This window comes from Miniopterus schreibersii (assembly GCF_964146895.1).
Source record: "Miniopterus schreibersii genome assembly, chromosome: 15".
Taxonomy (NCBI): Eukaryota; Metazoa; Chordata; class Mammalia; order Chiroptera; family Miniopteridae; genus Miniopterus; species Miniopterus schreibersii.
In genome coordinates, this window is record NC_138115.1 from 42,998,313 (window position 1) to 43,020,731 (window position 22,419).

The 22,419-nt window shown below is 46.5% G+C and overlaps 1 protein-coding gene across 1 annotated transcript in view; it reads right to left on the minus strand.

The window, feature by feature from the left end:
* GLB1 (galactosidase beta 1) overlaps nucleotides 1-22,419 on the minus strand; it is a 59,107-nt gene that overhangs the window by 30,727 nt on the left and 5,961 nt on the right. The window contains exons 2-9 of the mRNA XM_081160218.1: nucleotides 12,564-12,733; nucleotides 10,445-10,595; nucleotides 9,837-9,897; nucleotides 8,630-8,724; nucleotides 5,034-5,214; nucleotides 2,849-2,907; nucleotides 1,468-1,589; nucleotides 1,342-1,382 (exon numbers count right to left, since the gene is read on the minus strand). Of these exons, the coding sequence (XP_081016344.1) occupies nucleotides 1,342-1,382; nucleotides 1,468-1,589; nucleotides 2,849-2,907; nucleotides 5,034-5,214; nucleotides 8,630-8,724; nucleotides 9,837-9,897; nucleotides 10,445-10,595; nucleotides 12,564-12,733 (880 nt within the window). The remainder of the gene's footprint in view (nucleotides 1-1,341; nucleotides 1,383-1,467; nucleotides 1,590-2,848; nucleotides 2,908-5,033; nucleotides 5,215-8,629; nucleotides 8,725-9,836; nucleotides 9,898-10,444; nucleotides 10,596-12,563; nucleotides 12,734-22,419) is intronic.

Here is a 22,419-nt window from a genome sequence, read left to right on the forward strand (position 1 = left end):
AAGATGGTTTAAAACTTCAATTACTAACCTTGGACATTATTATCTTTCAACCATTGACATTTGAGTTTTGCTGTATCTCCATTTCTTGGCTCTAACAATAGTAATAACATTAATAATACTTGGAAGCTAAGCCTTCTCCTAGCCCACCCCACCCTGCACAAAAGACAGCAATTCTAAGAAGAAAGTTCGTTAAGAGCAGAGTATACAATCAGAGATCTTAGGAGATTTAGGTCCAAACTAACCCTTCCAAACTCAACAGCAGGGCATCCTTTACGTTTCAGAGAGAAAAATACAGCTATATGGAGAGGTGGGAAATGAGGCTTAGAGAAAGGCCAGCAGAGCATGGTATGTCTTTGTAAAAAATTAATGGCAATGAAGAGAATTTTGTCATAATTTTCCTACAAAGAAAAAGGAACATATAGAAATGTAAAATGGTTCAGCCACTTGGAAAACACTATTGTAACTCAATATAGAGTGACAATGTGACCCGGCAATTCCGCTCCTAGGTATACACCCAAAAAACCCAAAATGGATTCAAACAAATACTTACACATTAATATTCATACACTGTTCAGAATAGCCAAAAAGTGGAAACAACCCAAATATCCATCAGTTGATGAGTGAATAAACAACATGTTGTACATCCATACAATGGAGTATTACTCAGCAGTAAAAAAGAATGAAGTACTGAAACGTGCTATCATAGGGATGAACCTTGAAAAGATTATGGTAAATGAAAGAAGTCAAACACAAAAGAGCATATATTCTATGATTCTACTTATATGAAATGTCCAGAATAAACAAAACCATATATAGAGAGTAAACCAGTGGTTGCCAGGAGCTGGGAGGAGGGAGAGTGGGGAATTTCTTGGGTATGGGTTTCTTTGTGAAGTGATAAAAGTGTTCTGGAATTAGATGGTAGTAATGGTTGCACAACTTTGTGATATACTAAATACCACTGAATTGTACACTTTAAAATCATGTATTTTATGGTATGTGAATTATACTTCCACAAAACAAAATGTTAAAAAAAGAAAAAAGAAAAAAGACCATAGCAGAACATAAATGCACAAGTGAGCTATAGCCAGAGACTATGTGAGGCCTGCCTAGCCAGCCTGGTTTAAAACAATAAGGTTCCTAAACACACAATTTATGACCCTTAAATTTTTTAAAAAAGAAAAATAATTTCTTAAATTATATAGGCAATTCTTATATATTAGAAAATATAGGAGAAGACAAACAAAAATAAAAAATAAAAATTGTCTATAGGCCCCCCCCCAAATCAAGCACCAGAAAGATTTTAGCATAAGCGTCTACAAACAGATGTCAAATTGTTCTTACCATTCCAATAAGCAAAATTGGTCCCACCTATAAACATGTACCTACAAGAAAACAAGAGAACAGACAGTACTTCATGGGGAGCCACAGATGTGGAGGGATGCCTCCCCTCCAGGAATTAACACTCACAAGTTCACATTCGCCCCTTGGGCAAGTATATCCTGGAGGGAGGACACTACCGCTTCAGTCTTGACTGTTGAATGAGGTTGGCCCCAATGGTCTAACCAGCCGGTATAGAATTCAGAATTGATCTGAAAAGAGAAAGGGACGTGGGGCTTAGGATAGAGTTAGCTATGACTTTGAAGTGCTGGGGCTATCGCCCTGTAACTATCGCCCTAGGTTCCCCAACGAGGGACAGGTGGAAAGGAGAGTTGACATAGGCTGCTTAACCCCAAGCTGGGGGGCCAATGAGGACTTCTGGTAACACCACTGCCCAGACTCAGTCTCAGGCACTGATAATATGGTATTCTTAAAAAGTTATACTGCATCAATTTTTTTTTAACCAATCTCCAATTTAAATATAGTAGGAAAGTTTGTTGGGCAAAGGATCAGATGGCAAAATATTGTTATAATAAAATCAACTCCAAATTGACCCTTTGGTTTTTAGATCTCAAGTTGACTTAGAGTGAGGTCAATTTGCGCAAGCATTCTGCAAAGCAGGCCCCAAGCCCATCATGTTTCTCTTGGGCATTACCCTGCCAAGCCCTTGGTCTAGAGAATGAAAAAGAAATCTGGAGATGTTCTGGGGTCTCCTCATCTCAGGAAATAGCTCCACCCAAAGTCTTTGAGTACAGGTTCGGCACTGCTCGCGAAGCAGAGGCCAGATTCAGAAAAGGTTGTTTGTACAAAGGTCTGTATGCAGGCGGAGCAGCCTGACCTGCTGCAGAGAAGGCACAGGACATAAGCCCTTAAACTTGGCCAAGTCCCAATAAATAGTGTGGAGAAGGAAAGAGCAGAGTGCTGGGCTGATGGAGTATATACACCGGCATCCCAATGCCACCTGGTTGCCTGTCAGAAATGCAGAATCTCTGGCCCTACCCCAGCCCCACTAGGTCAAAGTTTGCATCTTAACAAGATTCCTATGTGATGCATAAGCACGTTAAAGATAGAAACACAGACCTGAACTCAGATCCTGGCCCTGTAACTCTCCAGCTGTCCAACCCTGGGCAAGTGACATGTCCTCTGAGCCTTACTGAAAATGGGACAGTAATACTACTTATGAGAGTTGCCATGAGGATCAAATGAGATGAAGTAGGCAAGAACATGAGCCTGGTGCATGGCAGAACATTCACGTTAGTTCCCATTCTGTCCCACTCCAGGGCAGGGCCTCTGTTTCAAGCAGGAGCATTGCTGCTGCTGTCACTCGCGTCCAGAGGGCTATGTCCCCACAATCCCAGAGTCAGAAAAGCCATGGATTTGCTCCCACCCACCTACAGCATGTAACCTCTCTCCCAACAACTGTAATGAAGTTCGTACAAGCAGTCTCCCCACACTTACACCGGGTTCTTACCAAGGGTCCTCTGGGTTCATACTTCCTCTGGATTAGGAAAGCATTTGTGATGTTGGCACCTGAGCACGACCAGAGGGAGAAGAAAGATCAGTTGTGGGAATGACAAGACATTAAATAAAAAGAGCCCTTTGCAAGACTTGAACCTGAGGTCCCAGCACTTCCCCATGCTCCCGTGGGCCTGGAACACCTCCAAGATAGCTCCAGGCTGCACTCATACCCACGGATGTGTGGGGACCACAAAGCGTTGCTTCCTCTATGAACAGGCCTCCATGGTCTTTCCTGACTCCATCACCTCAGGAGTTCACCTCACAGGCTTGTCTTCTCCACCTGTGTCTCCTCACAGCCTGGACACGTCTTGTGCGAGTCTCTTCACACGGACATCTGGTTGACCCAGATGCTCCCTACGGGATGGGCCTGCTCTGAAGATACTTCCTTGTAGCCTCTAGTGCCACACACAATAATAGTGCCACAAACATTTGCCAATTAATTAACGAATCGAAGAGATGACTGTGGTCTAACTGTGTCTATCCCTAAATAATGGAGTCTCCTCTGAATTTTAATTGGTACATTATCAGCTACTTGCTCTCCATTTGTCCTTCTGAAATATTCCTTAGGATGCCTGTGTCTTGTCTTCCCTTGCCTTCTCTTCTCCCTTCTCTAAAAATGAGACTTTCTCCACAGAGAGGTCATGGCTACCTTACATCAGTGAACGAATGAGCATGGATAGTGTCTCTCCAACCAGAGCAGAGGACACCCTGCTCCCAAACTTCATGCTCCAGTTCCCACAGCAGGTATCCTGGAGTGGAAGGGACACCAGCCAAGACCTCCACATTGCCCCTTGCTCTTGGATGGGCCTTGGCTCCTCTGTAAGGCCAGGTTTCAGGAGAGAAGGTGCTGATCAAGAAAGAGTATAATCTCATTTACCTTATGACTGTAAATTTCTCACTAGTAAGCATTAGGTGGCATTCAGACCTTTAGTTTCTCTTCTCATGAGCCTCCTTCCATGATATGACCCTCAGGCAATGCCCCCACTCCCACACACATGAATGAAGCTGCCACCAGCCCACCTGCCCCAGGCACACCGGCCTTGCAGTGGTCTGTCATCCCACAGGTAGCAAACGTGCTGAGATCCCACCTACAAATAACGCTTACAACACACTCGTGATAATCTTCCATTTGTCCCTCCCAACAGAAAACACTGTGCTTTTTTCATCACCGTGTTGGGAGGTGTGTCAGAGCGGGAGGAAACCAGCAGGCCACTTCCTGTGCAGCTCTCCGTAGATGAGTTATCTCATCACGAAGAGCCCCGAGGAGTGTAGCATGTTTCTAGAAACACTCAGTTCACTTAAAGCCCATTCTTCTTTTTTGATAATGTAGAAGAAGCTCTTTAAAAATGCAATTACCTCCTTCTCGGGAGAACCTAAGTGTTGAACGTGCAACGTGCATGGACCTTGGATGTCACATTTAGCTGTCATGTCCGTTATAAAAGCTGCTCTCAACCTAAACAAAGACTCTCTCCATTCCTGCCAGAAGTTTATTATATCCAGAAACATTCTAGTCTGTTGTCCTCCCCACCAACCCCGGATTTTCATTTGTGGAACCTCTGCAGCTTACAGGGCACTCACGAGTCGGGCAAGTCGAGTTCTGTAGCATCTACCAAACCACCTCCGGCCCATGACCGTTCACAGTGTGAGGAGTTATGCAGAAAGGTAATGAGAGTGTAAGGTAAATTCCTGCATTCCAGGGCCGACAAGCCAACACCACCCCCACCCCCAGCCAGTGGCTGACCTCAGAGCTCACTATGGCCACAATAGAGCCCCAAGCATTCAGCCACGAATGGGGGGGGGGAAGAACATAGAGAACAGAGAAGAGCAGTGTGTCCCAGCCAGAGCCTGAAAGGCGACTGCCTCGGGGTAGAGCTTCTCACAGCTGGAATAGCTGCTGGAGAGAATAGTGCTCCAGGTTCCAGGCTATGTCTGCCAGCACTGAAAACAGAGCCCCTGTCCTAAAGACCAAATCAGCTGAAAAAACGTAATCTCAGCAACTCAATAAAGAAAAATGCGAGGAATCTCATTCAATAGGCCCATGCCACTTAACACAGCAGCTGCCCAGAGCTATCGGCTGAGTCAAAAGCCCAAGCCCGCATGCACGGCCTTGGCTGTGTTTCCTGTTCCTACAAACCAACCTGGTCCAAAGTCCACGGTGGCATACAGCCCCTGCAGCGCCCCGCAATCCATAAGTTTCTCCGCTTCGCCATCGGTGGTGAACAGAACCACGTCGTTACCCAGGTAGTAGTGGAAACGCTTCTGCAGGAAACGCAGGTAGTCAAAGTCGCAGGCAAAGTAGCTGCCATATTCATTTTCAACCTGCAAATTATAAAAAGAGGAGGGTGGGCGAAAAACCTGAGATTCCATTGTAGTCATTTGAATGCCAAAAATATCCCCTACTCTAAGTCCTCAAAATTCATTTTCCAAAAAGGCAACTCAGTATAAAAATTTACCTCCCTGCTTAGAAATAAGGAAAAGAAAACAGAAATCACCATGCTAGTTTTCGGATTATAGTGATATTCTACACTGTTTTTTTAAAAAAATGTGTCTTTATTAATTTCAGAGAGAGGAAGGAAGAGGGAGGGAGAGAGAGAGAAACATTAATGGTGAGAGAGGGTCACTGATCGGCTGCCTCCTGCACGCCCCCGACTGGGGACCGAGCCGGCAACTCAGGCATGTGCCCTGACCGGGAATCGAACCATGACCTCCTGGATCCTAGGTCAGTGCTCAACTGCTCAGCCTCGCCAGCCACGCTGGTGTTCTACACTATTATAGAAAATACTCAACTGTTACTGTACTGCATTAGCAGCCATAGGCGATCAATGAGTGAATGGGCATGGCTGTGTTCCAATGGGCCTTTATTTTCAAAAACAGGCAGCGGGCCAGTTGGCTCATGGGCCATCGTCTGGCCCTGGTTCGAGAGTAACTATCTCATCCTGCAAGCTGCTTAGTGAAGCAACAAAGCCCTGTGGACTTTTAAAGCAGTTGATCTTCCACAGCAACAGGTAGAAGCAGGGCTGTTACCTCATGATGAATATTCCATACACTGGATGAATCGAAGCTGCAGGTGGAAGGTCCTACTCCTAATAATTGTCACCTGGGATATTATTAACAGGTGTTCGTGGCTTTCCTTATTCTGGGTGTGGTCTTGGTATGAACTGAGATAAACGTCCCCGTGGGCAAACCTGTTCAGATGACGCTGGTTTAGCTAATTCCTCCGAGGAGGGTATTTACGTCTACGGCTGAATCATAAGGATGAATCAAGGTCCAGTTTGGGCTTCCTATAGCTGTCAGACAAGAGTGTCTGAGCCTTCTGGTATGAATCATGTCTGCCCTGCCTACAGACACAGCTCCTTGGTGGCCTTTTCAAACTCTCCGGGCACCCAGAGAAAGCACCAGCATCGTGAACTGAGTCAGCTCATCCCTACGCCCCCTTGGCCTGAATTAGGACAGAGATAGAAATCAGCTTTCAGAGAAACTTCCACAGTGAAACACTGGCTACCGATGCCAGGCTCTTTCTTATCTAACCCAGCCGCCTCTACTCAATACCAGAACCACTCCGTAGGCGGGCGACGTGTGCACAGGTGGGATGTGACCTCCTGGCTGCCAGGAAGAGGTGTGGGGAGCCGAAGAGACCAGAGATACACCTGGGCAGGGACGAAAGTCAATAAACTTCCTCAAATGCTTCACAAACGGAGGCGCTCACCAAGGCTCCTAAGAGCCAAGTGGACACCGATGAAGTCAACTGGGAAGGACGGCTTTCGAACAGAGGGGCCCCTATGGGGACTCTCAGAGGACAAGAGGGCAGCCAAGAATCTGGTGTGGAAAGAATTTTTAATGATATGAAATAATGCTTGTGAAATAACAATGAAGTAAAAAAAAAATTCAGATAGGAAACTGTCCACACAGTATGAACTGAAGGTAAAAAGAAATTTTTAAAGGCATTGAAAAAAAAATTTTAGGAAATCTCCCCCAAAATGTAAAGGGCTTTGCTTCTGGCTCCTGATGTTTAAGTGACAATTATGGGGGGGTTGCTGTCTTATGTTTTTCTGTGTTGCCCAACATAATGTACTTGTTCATTCAGTGATAGAGGGAGGAAACGGATTAGGTGGGATTCAAGCAGGTGGAGATGTGAGAGGGAGAGGAGGGGAAGGAAGCCGAGTCCCCTGGTAGGACCCACATTCGAGTTCAAGTCACCTGAGGTTGCCAGAGATGGACCTTAAGAAAAGCACCCAAGACAGTCAGCTTCGCTCCCCTCTGCAGAGTTCACATTTGATTACATCTTTCATGACATCTCAATAACCAAAAGGTACAGAAAAGTTGTGAGCAGAAATTGAAAGCGATTTAGGGAGAAGCAGGGACTTGCCCCGAAAACGAGGGAAACTAAAGTAAACCTGAGATCGATTAGAAAGGAAGATGACCCAGCCGAGCAAAGATACACCCGACTTTCAGACAAAAATCTTCATACAGGAAAATGGGCTCCTAAAGGCTCAGCCAGCACAGACTCAGGATGGATGGAGAGCAGCAGCCTGGCCTCTGTCCACTAGGCATCAGAGTGGACACGCTGGCCAGCTCAGACCTCTCACTGCTCGTTCAGCCTACACCTGAAGGGCGAGGGAATGGCCATGCTCCCCCAACAACGGCCATCCCTGCAAACTGGCCACAGTTCAGAAGGAAATCTGGCCCATGCTGCCCAAGCAAGCGCCACACTGCGCCTGGGTGCTGTTTCAGGCCCAGCTACTTTGACATAACTGTCCGTTTCTTTTTATTTACTTTCTTTTTCCCCCCATCACCAAATATCTTCCCTATACCTACTTCGCCTCCACCCACCTCACTCGCCCCTGCAATCTGACATAACTATTCTTTTTATAAAGAGCATAACTATTCTTTTCAATATGACCAATGAACACAGTTTGACGTTTTAAGCAAGTTCACAAACATCTAAAATCCTTGCAGGTCAAGTGTCCTGATTTTTCACGTGGAAAATATTTGCCACATGATATACCCCACAAAATACCAGTCTTTGCAGGAGAGGAAACATAATGGTTCCAATCTTTTTAAGCCAGTGTGACTGACCGCCCAAGCAGGGCAGACACAAAGCGGTTGGGTCCATGCCACATCCTTGCAGCCAGAAAGCAATATGGGACGAGAGAAAGAGACAGGCTACGGCATCAGCGGACCTAGGGGACTATGCTGATTCTAACACCTGCCAGCTCGGTGACCTTGGCCAAGTCACTTAATCTCTTTGAAATTCTTCATTTAAAAGAGAAAGTGGTTTGAATAATTGAATAGCATTGGCAAAGCATCCAGGGCAGAGTCTGGTACATGGCAGGCATTCAAAAATGGGAATACCTGCCTGGCCAGCATGGCTCAGCCGCTGAGCATCCACCTACGATCTAGGAGATCATCAAGGCTCGATTCCCGGTCAGGGCACATGCCTGGGTTGCAGGCTCCATCCCCAGCAGGGGGCCTGCAGGAGGCAGCGGATCAATGACTCTCTCATCACTGATGTTTCTATCTCTCCCTCTCCCTTCCTCTCTCTGAAATCAATAAAAACATATTTTAAAAAAATGGGAATACCTCCCCAAAATGCAATTTAAATTAAAGCGCCATCGGTGGTATCGCCTCTTAGAGAAAACAGCCTTAGGAAGCTCAGGTCTGCGTTCCTCCTATATACGCCGTGACTGGATGGAAGCCTTGCCCACCACCAGCCCATGCTCATCTCCATGGTTACCTGCACAGTGATAATCGGCCCTCCATTCTGATACAGGAGAGGCTTCATCTTGGGCAGAATGACTCCCAACCACTTGTCCACAGCTGCAAGGTAATCTGGAAAACAAGGCAGGTTTAGCACCGTCACACACCTTTTAGTACCAATAGACACAACACAGCCTTAATACCCTGGGGCCGCCAGCAGAGATCAGAATATACTGGATCCAACGACTACCTTCTGAAACGTGGCAGCTACGTGCACTAAGAGTCAGATACAAGTTGTCCTGCAAGGAGCCGTCTCCTCAGCTGAGCTCTCCCCCCACACAAGGACCACGCCTGGTGTCTGTCCCTGCCGCTAGGACACACCGGAGGCATCCTGCCAGCGTGTGTTAAATGAAGCAAAGAGTGATTGAACGGTGTGTCTTCCTCTCCGTCACAGTACGGTTGTTTCCTTTTTACAAATAAGCTCCAATAAATTATGTATTTACATTGTCTGATGGGGATAATAGAGTGCGTACTTGGTAAAGTTACTGTATGGGTTAAATGAGATAATACACATGAAGACACTAGTTATACACGAAAAGTGCAAAACGCGAGGGGATATGCTAAGAAGAAAAGGTACATAGAGCGTGACGCGCTAGCCCTTTACACAGGAAGCTCAGTCGATGTTGGCTGCCCCTCTGACCACCTCCACCACCGCCACCGCCACGAGAAACCGAAGTCTCCAGGAGACAGGAATGCAGCGAGTCGGGGTTTACCGCTGAACTAATTTCTCGTGGTTTAAAAAGACAAGAAAAAGGACCTGTCGTCTACATATCACTCTGCAAACGTAGCTCAAGGAATAGAAAGCATCGCAGCTACCGAGCAGCCCAGTGACCCCACTCCAGAAACTCCGCCTGCCAGGCGGATGGGCTAGATGCTACCCGGGGCCTGCAGTCTTCTCAGAGCGGAGGAGCAGAAAGGATTCAAGTCAGCTGGTCGACCACAAACAGGGGCCGCAGCCAATGCAAAGAGCTATCAGTTTGTCAGCGAGAGCTGGTCAAGTTCAAGACAGCGTATTTCCTGCACACGCAGTGCCTGGTGTTCTGCAGTGGGCACTGGTGATCCCTTTCGCTAAACCTTCAGAAGCGTTTGCACAGAAGCACTCCTGCCTTCAAAATACCTGATTCTCTTGATATAAAGCTGTCTGAGCTTTCATAAATTCTCTCAAGACATCTGTAACAACTTGCCTGGATCAGAAGAACGAAGAACAATATTTTCCTTCTCTAGCAGCCAGGCAGGTAATCCTCCCTAGGAGAGGAAAGAAAAGAGCAAGCCGTCATACGGTCCATTTCGTGAAAGGCGCACCGGGGAGACAGAAATTACTACTCGCAGTGAGGGAAGGAAGGTTCCATGGGGAAGGGGTATTCGAGCTGGGCTCTGATTTGGAAACATTCAGGACAATCAGAAATTGTAAACATGGTAAAAGTAAGATCACTCTTGACGAATGCAATGCTTTGAGAATCAAAGCCTTTTCTATAGAGTAATTCCACTTAATTTCACAGCTAGCCTGTGAGGTAGACAGAGCCCACACCATTACCTGCTTTTTACAGGTGAGGCAACTGAGTTACGTGAGTGACCACCAAGAGGAGGGCCTACACCTCTGACCCTTACCTGTTCCTCTCTTTCTAGGCACCTCCTAAGGGAAAAGACACCTGGCTACAGTCACAGGCTCCATGTTATCTGGAATTAGAGACTTATTTAAACTGCTTTAACTCCCTTTCCCCCAGAGCCCCATCTGCCAGCCCACCCAGGTCATACACAGCGGGCAGGCAGAGCCCAGTCGAGCCACACTCACCATCTCCCACTCCGCACAGATGTAGGGTCCAGGCCTCAGGATCACTAGCAGCCCCAGCTCATGTGCCAGCTGAATGAAATGCTCCACGTCACGCTCCTCGGAGAACTGGTACTGTCCTGGCTGGGGCTCATGGAAGTTCCAGGGCACGTATCTGCCAAGACACACACAGCACCTTCCTGGAAATAGCTCAGAAATCCAGAAATCCTATGTGAATTTCTGAACTGTCTACAGAGCTGTAAACCTGGGGGTGCACAGACCTCTCCCTTAGGCAGCCTCGTGGGAAACAGGCCTTGTTTTAAGTTTTCACAGCAGCTACCCAAGTGAATCAAATCTGGGTGGGTGGGTGGGGGGCACTTTCAAGTTTATGACCCACAAAGAACGTCCATTCCTATTTACGGTTTGACTTTAGAAAATATACAGAATTGTATAAACACAAATTATTATCATGTCAAAATTATATATGCCTGTGTAAAGCTTAGGAAAAATATCTGTGCTCAAGTAATAAGAGGTATATTATATAGTCAGTGCCACTTAACGACGGGGATACATTCTGAGAAAGGCGACGTTGGGTGATTTTGTCGTCGTGTGAGCACCACAGAGTGCACGTATAAACCCATATGGTCTAGCCTATGCTCCTATACGCAAAACCACATGTAATTAAATCAAGCAGGAGAGAAAACAATGCAATCAAGAGACGCAGTGAACACGAGACGGATGAGGCTGAGGCTGGGCTAACGCGGCTACTGTTTTACAGAAAACTTTTAAATAATAAGTAGAAAGCGTCCACTCTAAAATAACAATAAAAAGTACAGTATAGTAAATACATTAGCCAGTAACAAGGTTACCTATTATCATTACCAAGCACTGTGTACTGTACGTAATTGTTTGTCTGTGCTTCTGAGTGGCGGCTCAGCAGGTGTGTTTACACCAGCGTCATGTCACCACGAATGCGCTAGGAATGCGCGGTGCTCCAGTGGATCACTAGGATGTGCTACAATGTTACAATGGATCACCAGGTGATAGAAATTGTATAGGTCCATTATATCTTATGGGGTCTTTATCATACATGTGGTCTGTCGCCGACAGAAACATCGTCAGGGGGTGCATGACTGTACTTATTTTTTGAAAACTTTTTAATAAAAATGGAAAAAGCTTCAACCCTTGTGTCCTCCTAACAAAAGACTCTGCCAGGAACACCATGCAGGAGGTAAAATGACAAAAGCCCTTACCAGCGTCTCTGACTGCCTAAAGCACGGAACATAAATTTAAATTCGAAGCCCCCCCACTGCTATCACAGTCTCTCTGAAGGCCTTGGCTGGGCCCTTTTTCCACGAGCCCTGGTTTCAGGGCTCCCTGGAAAAGACAGTCTTGGTCCCCTTGAGCACAGGGTTGAAACTACAGACAGACCCCAGCGGCCTTAGCACCAGAACAACAAGTGGGGTTCCCCCTAAATTATCTGTCCTAGGAATCTGACTCTGGGTTTTCTCACTCTTTAGTTTTGTAAAGTTATCGGCAATTCACATCAGCAGTACAAAAACGAGAGTGGCCAGCCACCCCAGGTCTTCCCGGTTAGTCACCACACGAGGAGAGATGAGGAGAGATAGCTACTGGGGCAACTCTATAACCCCAGGCTGTAGAATGCACCTGGAAGAACCGCGAAGACAGACTGGGTTTTGGGAACCTACCTAACACGGAATATTCCCCTAAGAGCTGAGAGAGGCTATGACTCCTTACAAACACCCTTATCTTCAAATCCTAGCTGAATCTCTGGCCAAAAATATGTGCTTGGGCAAATTTCAATGTCACCAGCTGTAAATGGGAATGGGAGTATCTCAAAGAAATGGAATCATTCATGTCAAGTGCCCTGCACATGGCGAAGGCTCAATCATTGTGACTCCCCTTTGCCTTTTTAAGCTGATGTTCATTTCACGATTTCTGGCAATGAAGTTCCAGATCGGGAGAGGTGATGAATTATCTGAAGAAGGGCCGATCAGGCTCATAACAAGCCCCTCCCAGAACACCAGACAAATGCTCTTTCCCATCCTGAGCAATGCGGCCACACCCTCTCTCCGGGTGTGGGTGTCCGGGCCCAGGTGAGAGCCCAGGGCCCCCGACTTACATCTGGATGGCGTTCAGCCCAGCCATCTTCATCTTCAGCAGCCGGTCCTTCCAGTAGAAGCGGGGCACGCGAAAGTAGTGGATGCTGCCCGAGATGTAGCGGAATGGCCGGCCATCCTTAAGGAAGCAGTTGCGGTTGTAGTCGATCTCGAACGTTCTCTGGGACGCATTCTATGGAGCAAGGATGAGACCACCTGAGAACCGGCACCTTCAGGTTTTGGAAAGTAGACACTTTGACTGCGGCAAGCTACTCCCTGCCTGTTTAATTTGCATAATATGTCGATGGCGTTAATGTTTGGTTTCTGGGCTACAAAGCAAACCACGGCTAAGCCAGCCAGGTTCACCGGAGGTGCTCAGGTAACGGAATCACCAAGGAGGACCCAGGCGCAGGATTCCACAGGGCTTACCTCCCAGGGTCCAGCACCCATTTGACAACCAGTGGCTGAGATGCAGGAGTTTTATCCCCACAGAGAAAACCCTGCTGGCGGTGACTCTTCTCCTGGTGTAGCAAAGCCCAGTGTGCCGGGAATATAACACACACGTGTGCTTACCTCCCTCCTGTGGCTGTGACCTGCTGGAGCACCAGATGTACCTCAACAGTAATGTCAGTGGGCTGAAGGCCACAGATTAGAAGTCCGAGGCCCTGAAGCCTCATCTTAAAAGTTCCCCAGTGACCTAGGTAAGTCCCTCTCTACTGCATCCATAAATATGCAGGATGTCAGACTAAGTGAACTCTAAAGCAGTATTTTTCAGGTTGTGGGCTGAGGCCCAGTTCGTGAGTCATGAACTCAGTTTGGGTGATGATCGGCACCTTTTGCTAATAAAAGAGACTAGAAAGTTGAGTGCGTTGCACATAGTAAAGAGCATTACTTTATGAAACTTTTGTTTTATATACACGTATAGAATTGCATACCTATGTATGTCCCCACGGGGTTGCAATGTAAGATGTATTTCTAGCAGTCAAATCAAATTTTGAGAAACACTTTTTTTGGCATGACTAAACATGCTAGGATTTGAAAGGGGGAGGCCAACAGTTGGGCAGAGGGAAATACTGCCCCCTGGTGGGTGAAAAAGGCAGCAATGGGCCACACGTGCCAACAGGACTAGGGCTACAAGGAACCATTTGATCGTTGGTAAGATTCCTTGTGTACTTTTAGGCTTTCAAAGGTCACAATATGAACTTTTAAAACATCTTTTTTCGCAGCAGCAGCAGCGGTCTGTGAGAGCCTTGGGGGATGTCTTGAAATCATATCTGAAGCAACGGTGAGAGAATGTGTCCTAGGTCACACATGGCCTGAAGTCCAACAAGGACCTCAAAGCACTGTGACTGTAAGTTAAAACACTCCAAGTAGATTGCTTTGGGACAAATGGAAAGCTTTACTGTATGTGAGTTATACCCCACTAAAGCTACTCCCCCCCCATCGTTAATCATAAAATAATCATTTTAATGTCAATTTATTCTTCTAGTAAACCAAGGCTTTAATTTCCATTCAAAGGCAAGATACTCCTCAAGAAACTCACAAAGTACAAAAATTATTTCATACAGCAGGTGCCCCAATTTTGAAAACATTACACAGCATGTATATGACAAAATGTCAATAAGGGTTTCCCACAAATTCTGTGAGCTCAAAGGTGGCCTAAGAGTTGAGGACATTCTTTGAACAGGTCTGCAGGGAGTAAGCAACTTTGAGCAGAACTGGGCAAAGGAAAGGACTGTTTGCAGTCCATATGTCTAGGGGGAGGGGCTCAGAAAAGCTGGAGAGCAGTTGGCAGAAAAATTACGTTGGTGGACAATAAGAATCTGGCCTTTATCCCACACAGTAGGGTGCCATCCCTGTATTTTAAAACAACCTCAAAATACAGCCCAAATATCTCCTTACCATCCACTGAAACATATTACCAAGCACCTACTATGTGCTGAGTAAGCACAGACCACACAGATGTGGCCACAGCCCACATGAAGCTTCCGTCTAACATGGGAGAAACCCAAGAGCTAACCTAGCGAGGCCTAGATGATAAAGATCATCATGTTGTGCACCTTAAACTTACACAATGTTACCCATCAGTAATATCACAATAAAGCTGGGGATAAAAAAGGCTTTGAGCAGGATGCTACAGCGGTAATCAGTGACATGTACAGAGGTGTGTGCGGTGAGGGAAAGTTTCCCAGAGGAAGGGACACCCCACGCTGTGGTTTTCAACCTTGGCCGCATGTCCGAATCACCTGTGAAAACTTTTAAAAATGGCAAAGTCAGGCCTCTCTCCAGACATTCAGATTGTAATTGATCTTGGGGGGAGCCCGGGCATTGGTATTTCTTAAAACTGCCCAAATGATATAATGTGCAGCAGGATTGAGAACTACTGGCCTCAGTGAAACCCCAGGACGAAAGGTGAGGTAGGCAGAGGAAACTGTGTGAGACTGGCGGAGAGAGGGCAGGCTGCAGGGAAGGGGCCGTAGATCTCACTTCAGATGGAGCTTAACAGCTGCTGAAGCAGAGACGAAAGAGCCTTGAAGTCCAAGTTCAAGGGCCTGGACTTTATGCCCAGAGCTATGGAGAGCAACTTAAACAGAAGACTAATAGGATCAAATGTGTGCTTTCAAATATTCAAGACTCTGGCTTTTTACTGAAGTGGCAGAAAAGGAAGCAGAGACATGGGCCATGGTGGTGTCAGGGAGGTGGGCAGTGGACAGCAGGTAGAGCCCACAGGACCAGGGGCTTGGGGGGGATGCAGGACACAGGGGCTGAACTCTAGAGGCTCCACTGCCCCCAGGTGGAAAATTTTGAGCATTAGTTTTTGTTTGTTTTTTTTAAAATATGTCTTTATTGATTTCAGAGGGAGGAAGGGAGAGGGAGAGAGAGGTAGAAACATCAATGATGAGAGAGTCATTGATCGGCTGCCTCCTGCACGCCCTCGACTGGGGATCAGGCCAGCAACCTGGGCGTGTGTCCTGACCAGGAATTGAACCACGATCTCCTGGATCCTAGGTCGATGCTCAACCGCTGAGCCACGCCTGGCCGGGCGAGCATTAGTTTTAAAAAAGAGAGAAAGAGACTTAAGAGACATATCAACAGAAAAACACCCAAACTAGATATTAACACCTATGAGTCTGTAACGATACATAGAAGGGGAAAATTCACTGGTCATCTTTGGAGATTGCTAGATTACTCATTACTCTGAAAAATTACCTTGGGAGAATCATGGCCATTGCCAAGTGAGAACCACGATACGCATCCTCATATAGGCGTTTGCTTCTTTCCACCTGTCCCTCCTTTCTGCCCTCCTGAATCACTTCTCAGGCCACCTGCACCCAAGCTCCCATTTCATGTGACTGCTCCAGAGGAACCCAGGTGGAGACAACAGATACCAGGTTTGGCCTACACAGCAGACGCTCAGGATGTGAGTCTGCACCTGGATTTCTCATATGTGTCAAACAGCAGCAAGAACCCTGGGCTGGTGCTAAGTGGGTGGTGACACCCCATGGTACACAATACAAATACTAAGGCCCTCACCTGGGCTGGGCTGGGCTGGGAGGAGGTGCAGGCAGGAGGGGAGGAGTGGCATCTGCAGTAGCTCTGCCCCTGGAGTGGGGCGTGTTACTGGTCATCGTAAGGACTGTGAGGTTGTCTGGCTTTTGCAACAGACTTGAAAGCTTTAAAGAAAGAGGCTGGCTGACAGGCTCACGTAAGCCATTCACTCTGAGCATTGTGTGAACGCCAGAGGCTTCCATGGCAATGGTTAGAGACCCACATCTCCTTCCAGAAAAGGAAGGCTCAGGACTTGATCGTGGGGAACATTGGGAATGCATCTCGAGGGGTCAGAATATAAACTGGACAGAGGGAAACTGGCTGACATGGTGCACTCTCCCACACGTGTGAGTCAGCATCTCGTAAAGCACCTTAAGCCCGTCCCTGTGCTGCCGGGATGGCTCCCCGGAACCTGGCCGTGATGCAGGCCTGCAGGAAATGAGCTGGAGATGCCAGGACTGCGTTGGCCTCCTGAGGAGGGTGTGAGATGGCTCACAACCGACCATCTGACTATTCCCCAGGACACTCCCTGCAGTGAGGAATGCGGGTGAGGAGGAGCCTGGCATCTCTGAGAAGCCTAATGAGGGTGTTGTTTTCTGTAGCAAAAGGGTGACAGATGCTGTGTGGCCCTGGGCTCCCTAGTGTCAGTGATGATGAGATTCTGATAATCAAAGAGGGACCGTTTGAGCATCAGGAGCGGGTGGATATAATGACCACAATGACCGGCAAGGCCAGAGTGGCAACCAGGTGTGCTGGGCAGCAGAGATCTCAAGCAACGGCGCATGAACGGTAGTGTTCTTAGAGGGTGGGACAGTTGGGGAGTTGCTTGACGTGTCCCACAAGAAAAAACAAACAAAGGCTGAGGTCAGCTCCTACAATGGAAAACTGATCCCTTCCTCCAGGTGCCAGCTCTGACAAACAGCCAACTGACTGAACAGAAGGCGGGACGGATCCCCTGGAGGGAGGGCCCTGCAAGGCCACCCCATGTACTGTACACACAATAGTCCCCCAGTCCTTCCCCAATGGGACTTAGAGTACCTGAGTCCTAAGGAAAGTGGCTCCCCCAGACCTTCTGAGGGTTGTGGGGTGTGGTCTGAGCTGATACATTTCAGGGGACCTAAAATGCTATCGCCCTCATCACCAGGGGAAAAAGGGAACCTTGGCCCGGGTCCTTCTCATAGTGGGTCGAACCAGTCGGACGACCCACCCGATGGTTATTTCACTGGTCCTGAGTGTACGTTGGGGTGGTTTCCCCTGACAACCCCCAGAGCCCTCACCACGCGTAAAAGCCATTCCGGAGGAAAGGGCAGTGGAAGGCCCGGGGCCAGACCCCACCTCCGCTCCAGGTGAACCCCAAGCGAGACCACGATTCCTCCTGAAATGGCAGACAGAGCGCCCCCTCCACAAGGACAAACAGGACATCCCCACCACACCCCATTCAAACGGCCTGTGAGCCCCAGAGAAAAATAGGTCATGGGGGCTGACAGTGGCCACCTACTACGTAAACAAGTAGTAGCCCCAGCGGCAGCTGCCCGGTGGGTGTAGGTGGGGTTACGGGAATGGATCAACACCGCCTTTGGCATCTGGTTTGTGACTAATGTCCTAATCTTTTCAAAACTATCAATAAGAAGAATCAAAAGCAGTTTGTTTGCAAGTGGGCAGGACGGCAGGACACATTCTCCTTTGCCGCTGGGACCTACCAACTGCCCCGCTTTCCCCCCGAGAGCCGGTGACTGTGAGGACTTTCCACGGGCTGCCCCTCTGGCCTGGCAGCTAAAGGGCACCGCGCGGGCTGGGCCTGGGAGCAGTGACAAGTCTCTGGAACTGAAGTTCAGGCAAGCGGCACAGACAGGATGCACGTGGGCAGCCGCCAAGAGGCGGCCTCCAGCTGCTGACTGTTGGGGTCGAGGTTAACAGGCAAAATCCACCTCACGGCTCCGAAGCGACCCTCTCAGCACTTACGGATGTGAGAGGCTCCACCGCAAGGAGCAGCTTCCTCGGGAGGGGGGAAGGGGAGGGCTGCCTCCAGAGTCCCAGCCCCCCACGGGAAAGAATGCGAAACGTGCCCCGTGGGCAAACTCCACCCCTTCTAAGTTCATGGGCACTGGGACCGAGCGCTGAGGAGCCAGTTTTATTTCACACTTGCAGGGCTGTGGCGGCATTAGTACTTACATGCACGAGGTCACGGAACACACAGAAAATCAAGTCAGTTCCAAGCACGGCCCAGCCCACGCCTTCCCAGGTCCCCCACGGACATAACACGTGTATTACTGGGGGGGGGGGACACGACACAGCAGTGTAAACAAAGTACCCTCAGACCAAATACACATCAGGGACTTAGTCCTGGCCAACATTTTTAACTTATTTATTCAGTTTAGATTTTAAAAACCCATTAAACATAACACGGATATTTACACCATCAAGTCATGTGAACATTTCCCAAGTTTCCTACCCCTCAGGAATAACAATTATATTTGCATCCCTTGTGCACATTTCTCCACGAGAATAAAGCAATGAAAGGGGCTCAGTGAGATCACAGGTTATGGGTCACGCTGATTATGTGAAGATGCGTCTTCAAGCCCCTCCCTAGAACTCTGGAAAGCACTTATTCAACGGCTCTCCATCCCTTAAACCCTACATACCCTTTCAACTCACCCTACAGGCCCCACAGCCTGGAGAAATCCTGACATGAGCTGTTCAGCTCCAAGGTGGCCGAGACCTAAGCCTCCTCGGCTGCCAGGGCCCTAGGGCTGAGGAGAGAGGGGGTAAGGAAAGGGCGCAACACAGGGATGGGGGAGACTCCACACACCGTGGGCTTGCCAGGCCCCTTAGTTGACAGAAAAATGAGAAAGAGAAGGAGAATTTAGGATGACTATAAAATTGAATTATGCCAAATCTGTGAATCAAACACGAAACGTCATGGAGACACCATCACATCAGACAGGCTAGAAAAGCAAAACCACCACAGGGAATGGTGAGAACCAGTGTGGATCTGGAAAAATGTGTGGATGGGCTGCTGGAGCTTATGCATTCTATTTGTTAATTTTGTTTATTTATGCCTGTCTTATTCTGCAAAGATTTTTTAAAAAAATGTATCTTTATTGTTGAAAGTATTACAAATGCTCCCTTTCCCTCCCCATTAACCCCTTCCCCCCTGCACCCCTCCCCCTAGGCCTTCACCATACTATCGTCTGTTATGCATATAATATTCTGCAAAGATTTCTGCTCAGCACTCCAAAAGACTGTGGATAAAGAGCGTACATTACAGTGGGAGAGGAGGGGAAATGACAGATGGAGGAGAAATGAGCCAGCTGGGACCAGTTCCCAACCCTCCAGGACACACAGACATTTACAGATTCAATTCTGCCCCTTCACCTCAGAGAAAAGTGCACAGCTCTTCTTTTTAAATAAATTTTAAAAATATAAAATAGTTCTTAAAAGTTAAAAACAGACCTGACTTCACACACAGGAAAGAATCATTTCAAGTGAGTCTGAAATAGTATTTTGACTCAGGATAAAAGTACATTTTAAACTTCATTCAGATAAAACACACAGACAAACCAGCCAACCTGCAGCCAGTAGATTTCATCTGAGTAATAATATTCTATTACTATTTTGAATCTACAATGTATATAGTAGCCTAAAGTAATTAAGTAATTGCATTGGGTTGTTAGGAACCAAAAATAAGAGAAACAAACAAAAATCAAAGTTAAGTAAAAACCTTGTAATCAGGGATATGTGGGAAATTTCTGTACCTTCCACTGAATTTTGCTGTGAACATAAAACTGCTCTAAAATATAAAGTCTATTGTTTTAAAAAGTCTGTAATCTTCCATCTGAATTGGAAATACTACTATAAACTTATTTTCTTTTTCTAAAATAAATTTATATTTCTTAGCAATATCCACTGAAGCAACTTAGAATTGACACTAGGTTGTAGCAATGAGCTCCTCTAGCACTTAAGTTATGGTCTCTAAATATTTCCCACTAAAAAGAACCAGACTCCTTCAGGAAAGTATTTAATCTAGGTTGGGGGGTAAAAGATCCATACACTGAGAACTGCAAAACATGGCTGAAAGAAATTAAAGAAGACACAAATAAATAGAAAGACATTCCATGTTCATGATTTGGAAGACCCAGTATTATGAAGATGTCCATACTACCCAATGTGATCTACAGATTCAATGCAATCTGGATCAAAACCCCCATAGCATTTTTTGCAGAAATAGAAACGTTCATCCTAAAATTCATATGGCATTTCAAGAAACCCCACATAGCTAAAGTGATTTTGAAAAGAAAGAACACAGTCAGAAAACTCACACTTCCTAATTTCAAAATATATTACAAAGCTACAGTAATCAAAACACTTTGGTACTGGCATAAAGACAGACAAACAGACCAATAGGATAGAATAAAAAAGCCAGAAACAGACCCTCACATATATGCTCAAATGATCTTTGACAGGGGTGCTAAGACCATTCGATGGGAAACCGACAGTCTCTTCAACAAATGGCGTTGGGAAAACTAGCACATGCACCCTTACCTGACGTCATACATAAAAATGAACTCGAAATGGATCACCAGCTTCATGATATTGTGGCAATGATTTCTTGAGTATGACACCACAAACACAGGCAGCAAACTCAAAAACAGACAAAGAGAACATCCTTGAAAGCTTTGTCCACGAAGGGCAAGAGAGCGAAAAGTCAATGTTTGGGTGGGGAAAAAAAACTTGCAAATCATATATCTTCCATATACAGAACACAAAAAGAACTCATACAACTCAACAACAGCAAAAAGTCAAATAACCTGATTTAAAAATGGGGAAAAGACTTAAACAGACATTTCTCCAAAGATGATACACAATGACCATCAAGCACATGAAAAGATTCTCAACACCACTCATCATCTGAACCGCAGACGAATCGCAAATCAGAGCCACAGTAAGTTACCACTTCACGCTACCCACAACACAAACGGTAACAAGTTCTGTGAAAATGCAGAGAAATCGAAACCCTTGTGCACTGCTGCTGGGCTTGTAAAAGGGTTCGACTACTACGGAAAACTGTATGGAGGTTCCTCAAAAAAAATGAAAAAGAGAACTACTGGATAACCCAGCAGCCTGACTTCAGGGTATGGATCCGAAAGAACAGAAAGCAGGGTCTTGGAGAGAGATGTGCGCTCCCACGTTCATAGCAGCGCTACTCACGAGAGACAGAAAGAGGTGGCAGCAACCCAAATGTCACTGAGGGATGGATGGATGGATGGGTGGATGGATGGATGGATGAACAAAACGTGGTATATCCATACAATGAAATATTACGCAGCCTTAGAAAGGAAGTCCTGTCACATACACGGTGAACACAGAGGACCTTACACTAAGTAAAATAAGCCATGTGTGATTCCACTTATATAAAGTACCCATAGAAGTCAAATCCATGGAAACAGAATGTAAAATGGTGGTTATTAGGGGCTGAGGGGAGGGGAAGAGAGAAGTTATAGTTTCATGAATACAGAGTTTCAGATTTACAAGATAAAAAAGTTCTGAAGATCTGTTTCGCAACAGTGTGAATAAGCACTACTGAACTATAGACCTAAAATTATTAAGATGATACATTTTATGCTATGTACTTTTTACTACAGTAAAGAGAGAGAGAAACAATTAACATAAGCAGGAAAAACTGAATACTAACTCTTTAGACAGTAAACTGCATTTGAATCCTGTTACTCACGTGTAACAGTGGGAAAAAAACACTTTCATTGAGAGGTAGACGGCCTGGCTTCTAGCCCCCAAACCTCCTAACCAGATACTAGATGATATTAAAGAATTACTGTTAATTTCATTGGATATAACAGCATAATGTAATACTTTTCTAGAAAGGGTTCATACTTTAGTATTTTGGGGTAAAATTATATTTTCTAAGATTTGCCTTAATACAGTCCATCCAGAAAAGAAAAAAGAGAGAGTGTGGAGCAGGGAGAAAGAGCAGAAGAATAGTCACAATCATGGAAGCTGGGTGATGAGTCCATGGCGATTCAGAATGTGATCCTCTCTACTTTGTGAACATTTTTATTTTTATTTTTTTAAAATATATCTCCATTGACCTCAGAGAGAGGAAAGGAGAGGGATAGAGAGAGATAGAAACATCAATGATGAGAGAGTCATTGATCGGCTGCCTCCAGCATGCCCCCGACCGGGAATCGAACCCTGACCGCCTGGATCCTAGGTCAACGCTCAATCCCTGAGCCATGCCCGGCCGGGCTTTGTGAATATCTTTAAATTTTCACAATAAAAAGTTTAAAACAAAACAAACAAGAGAAAGAAAGATGG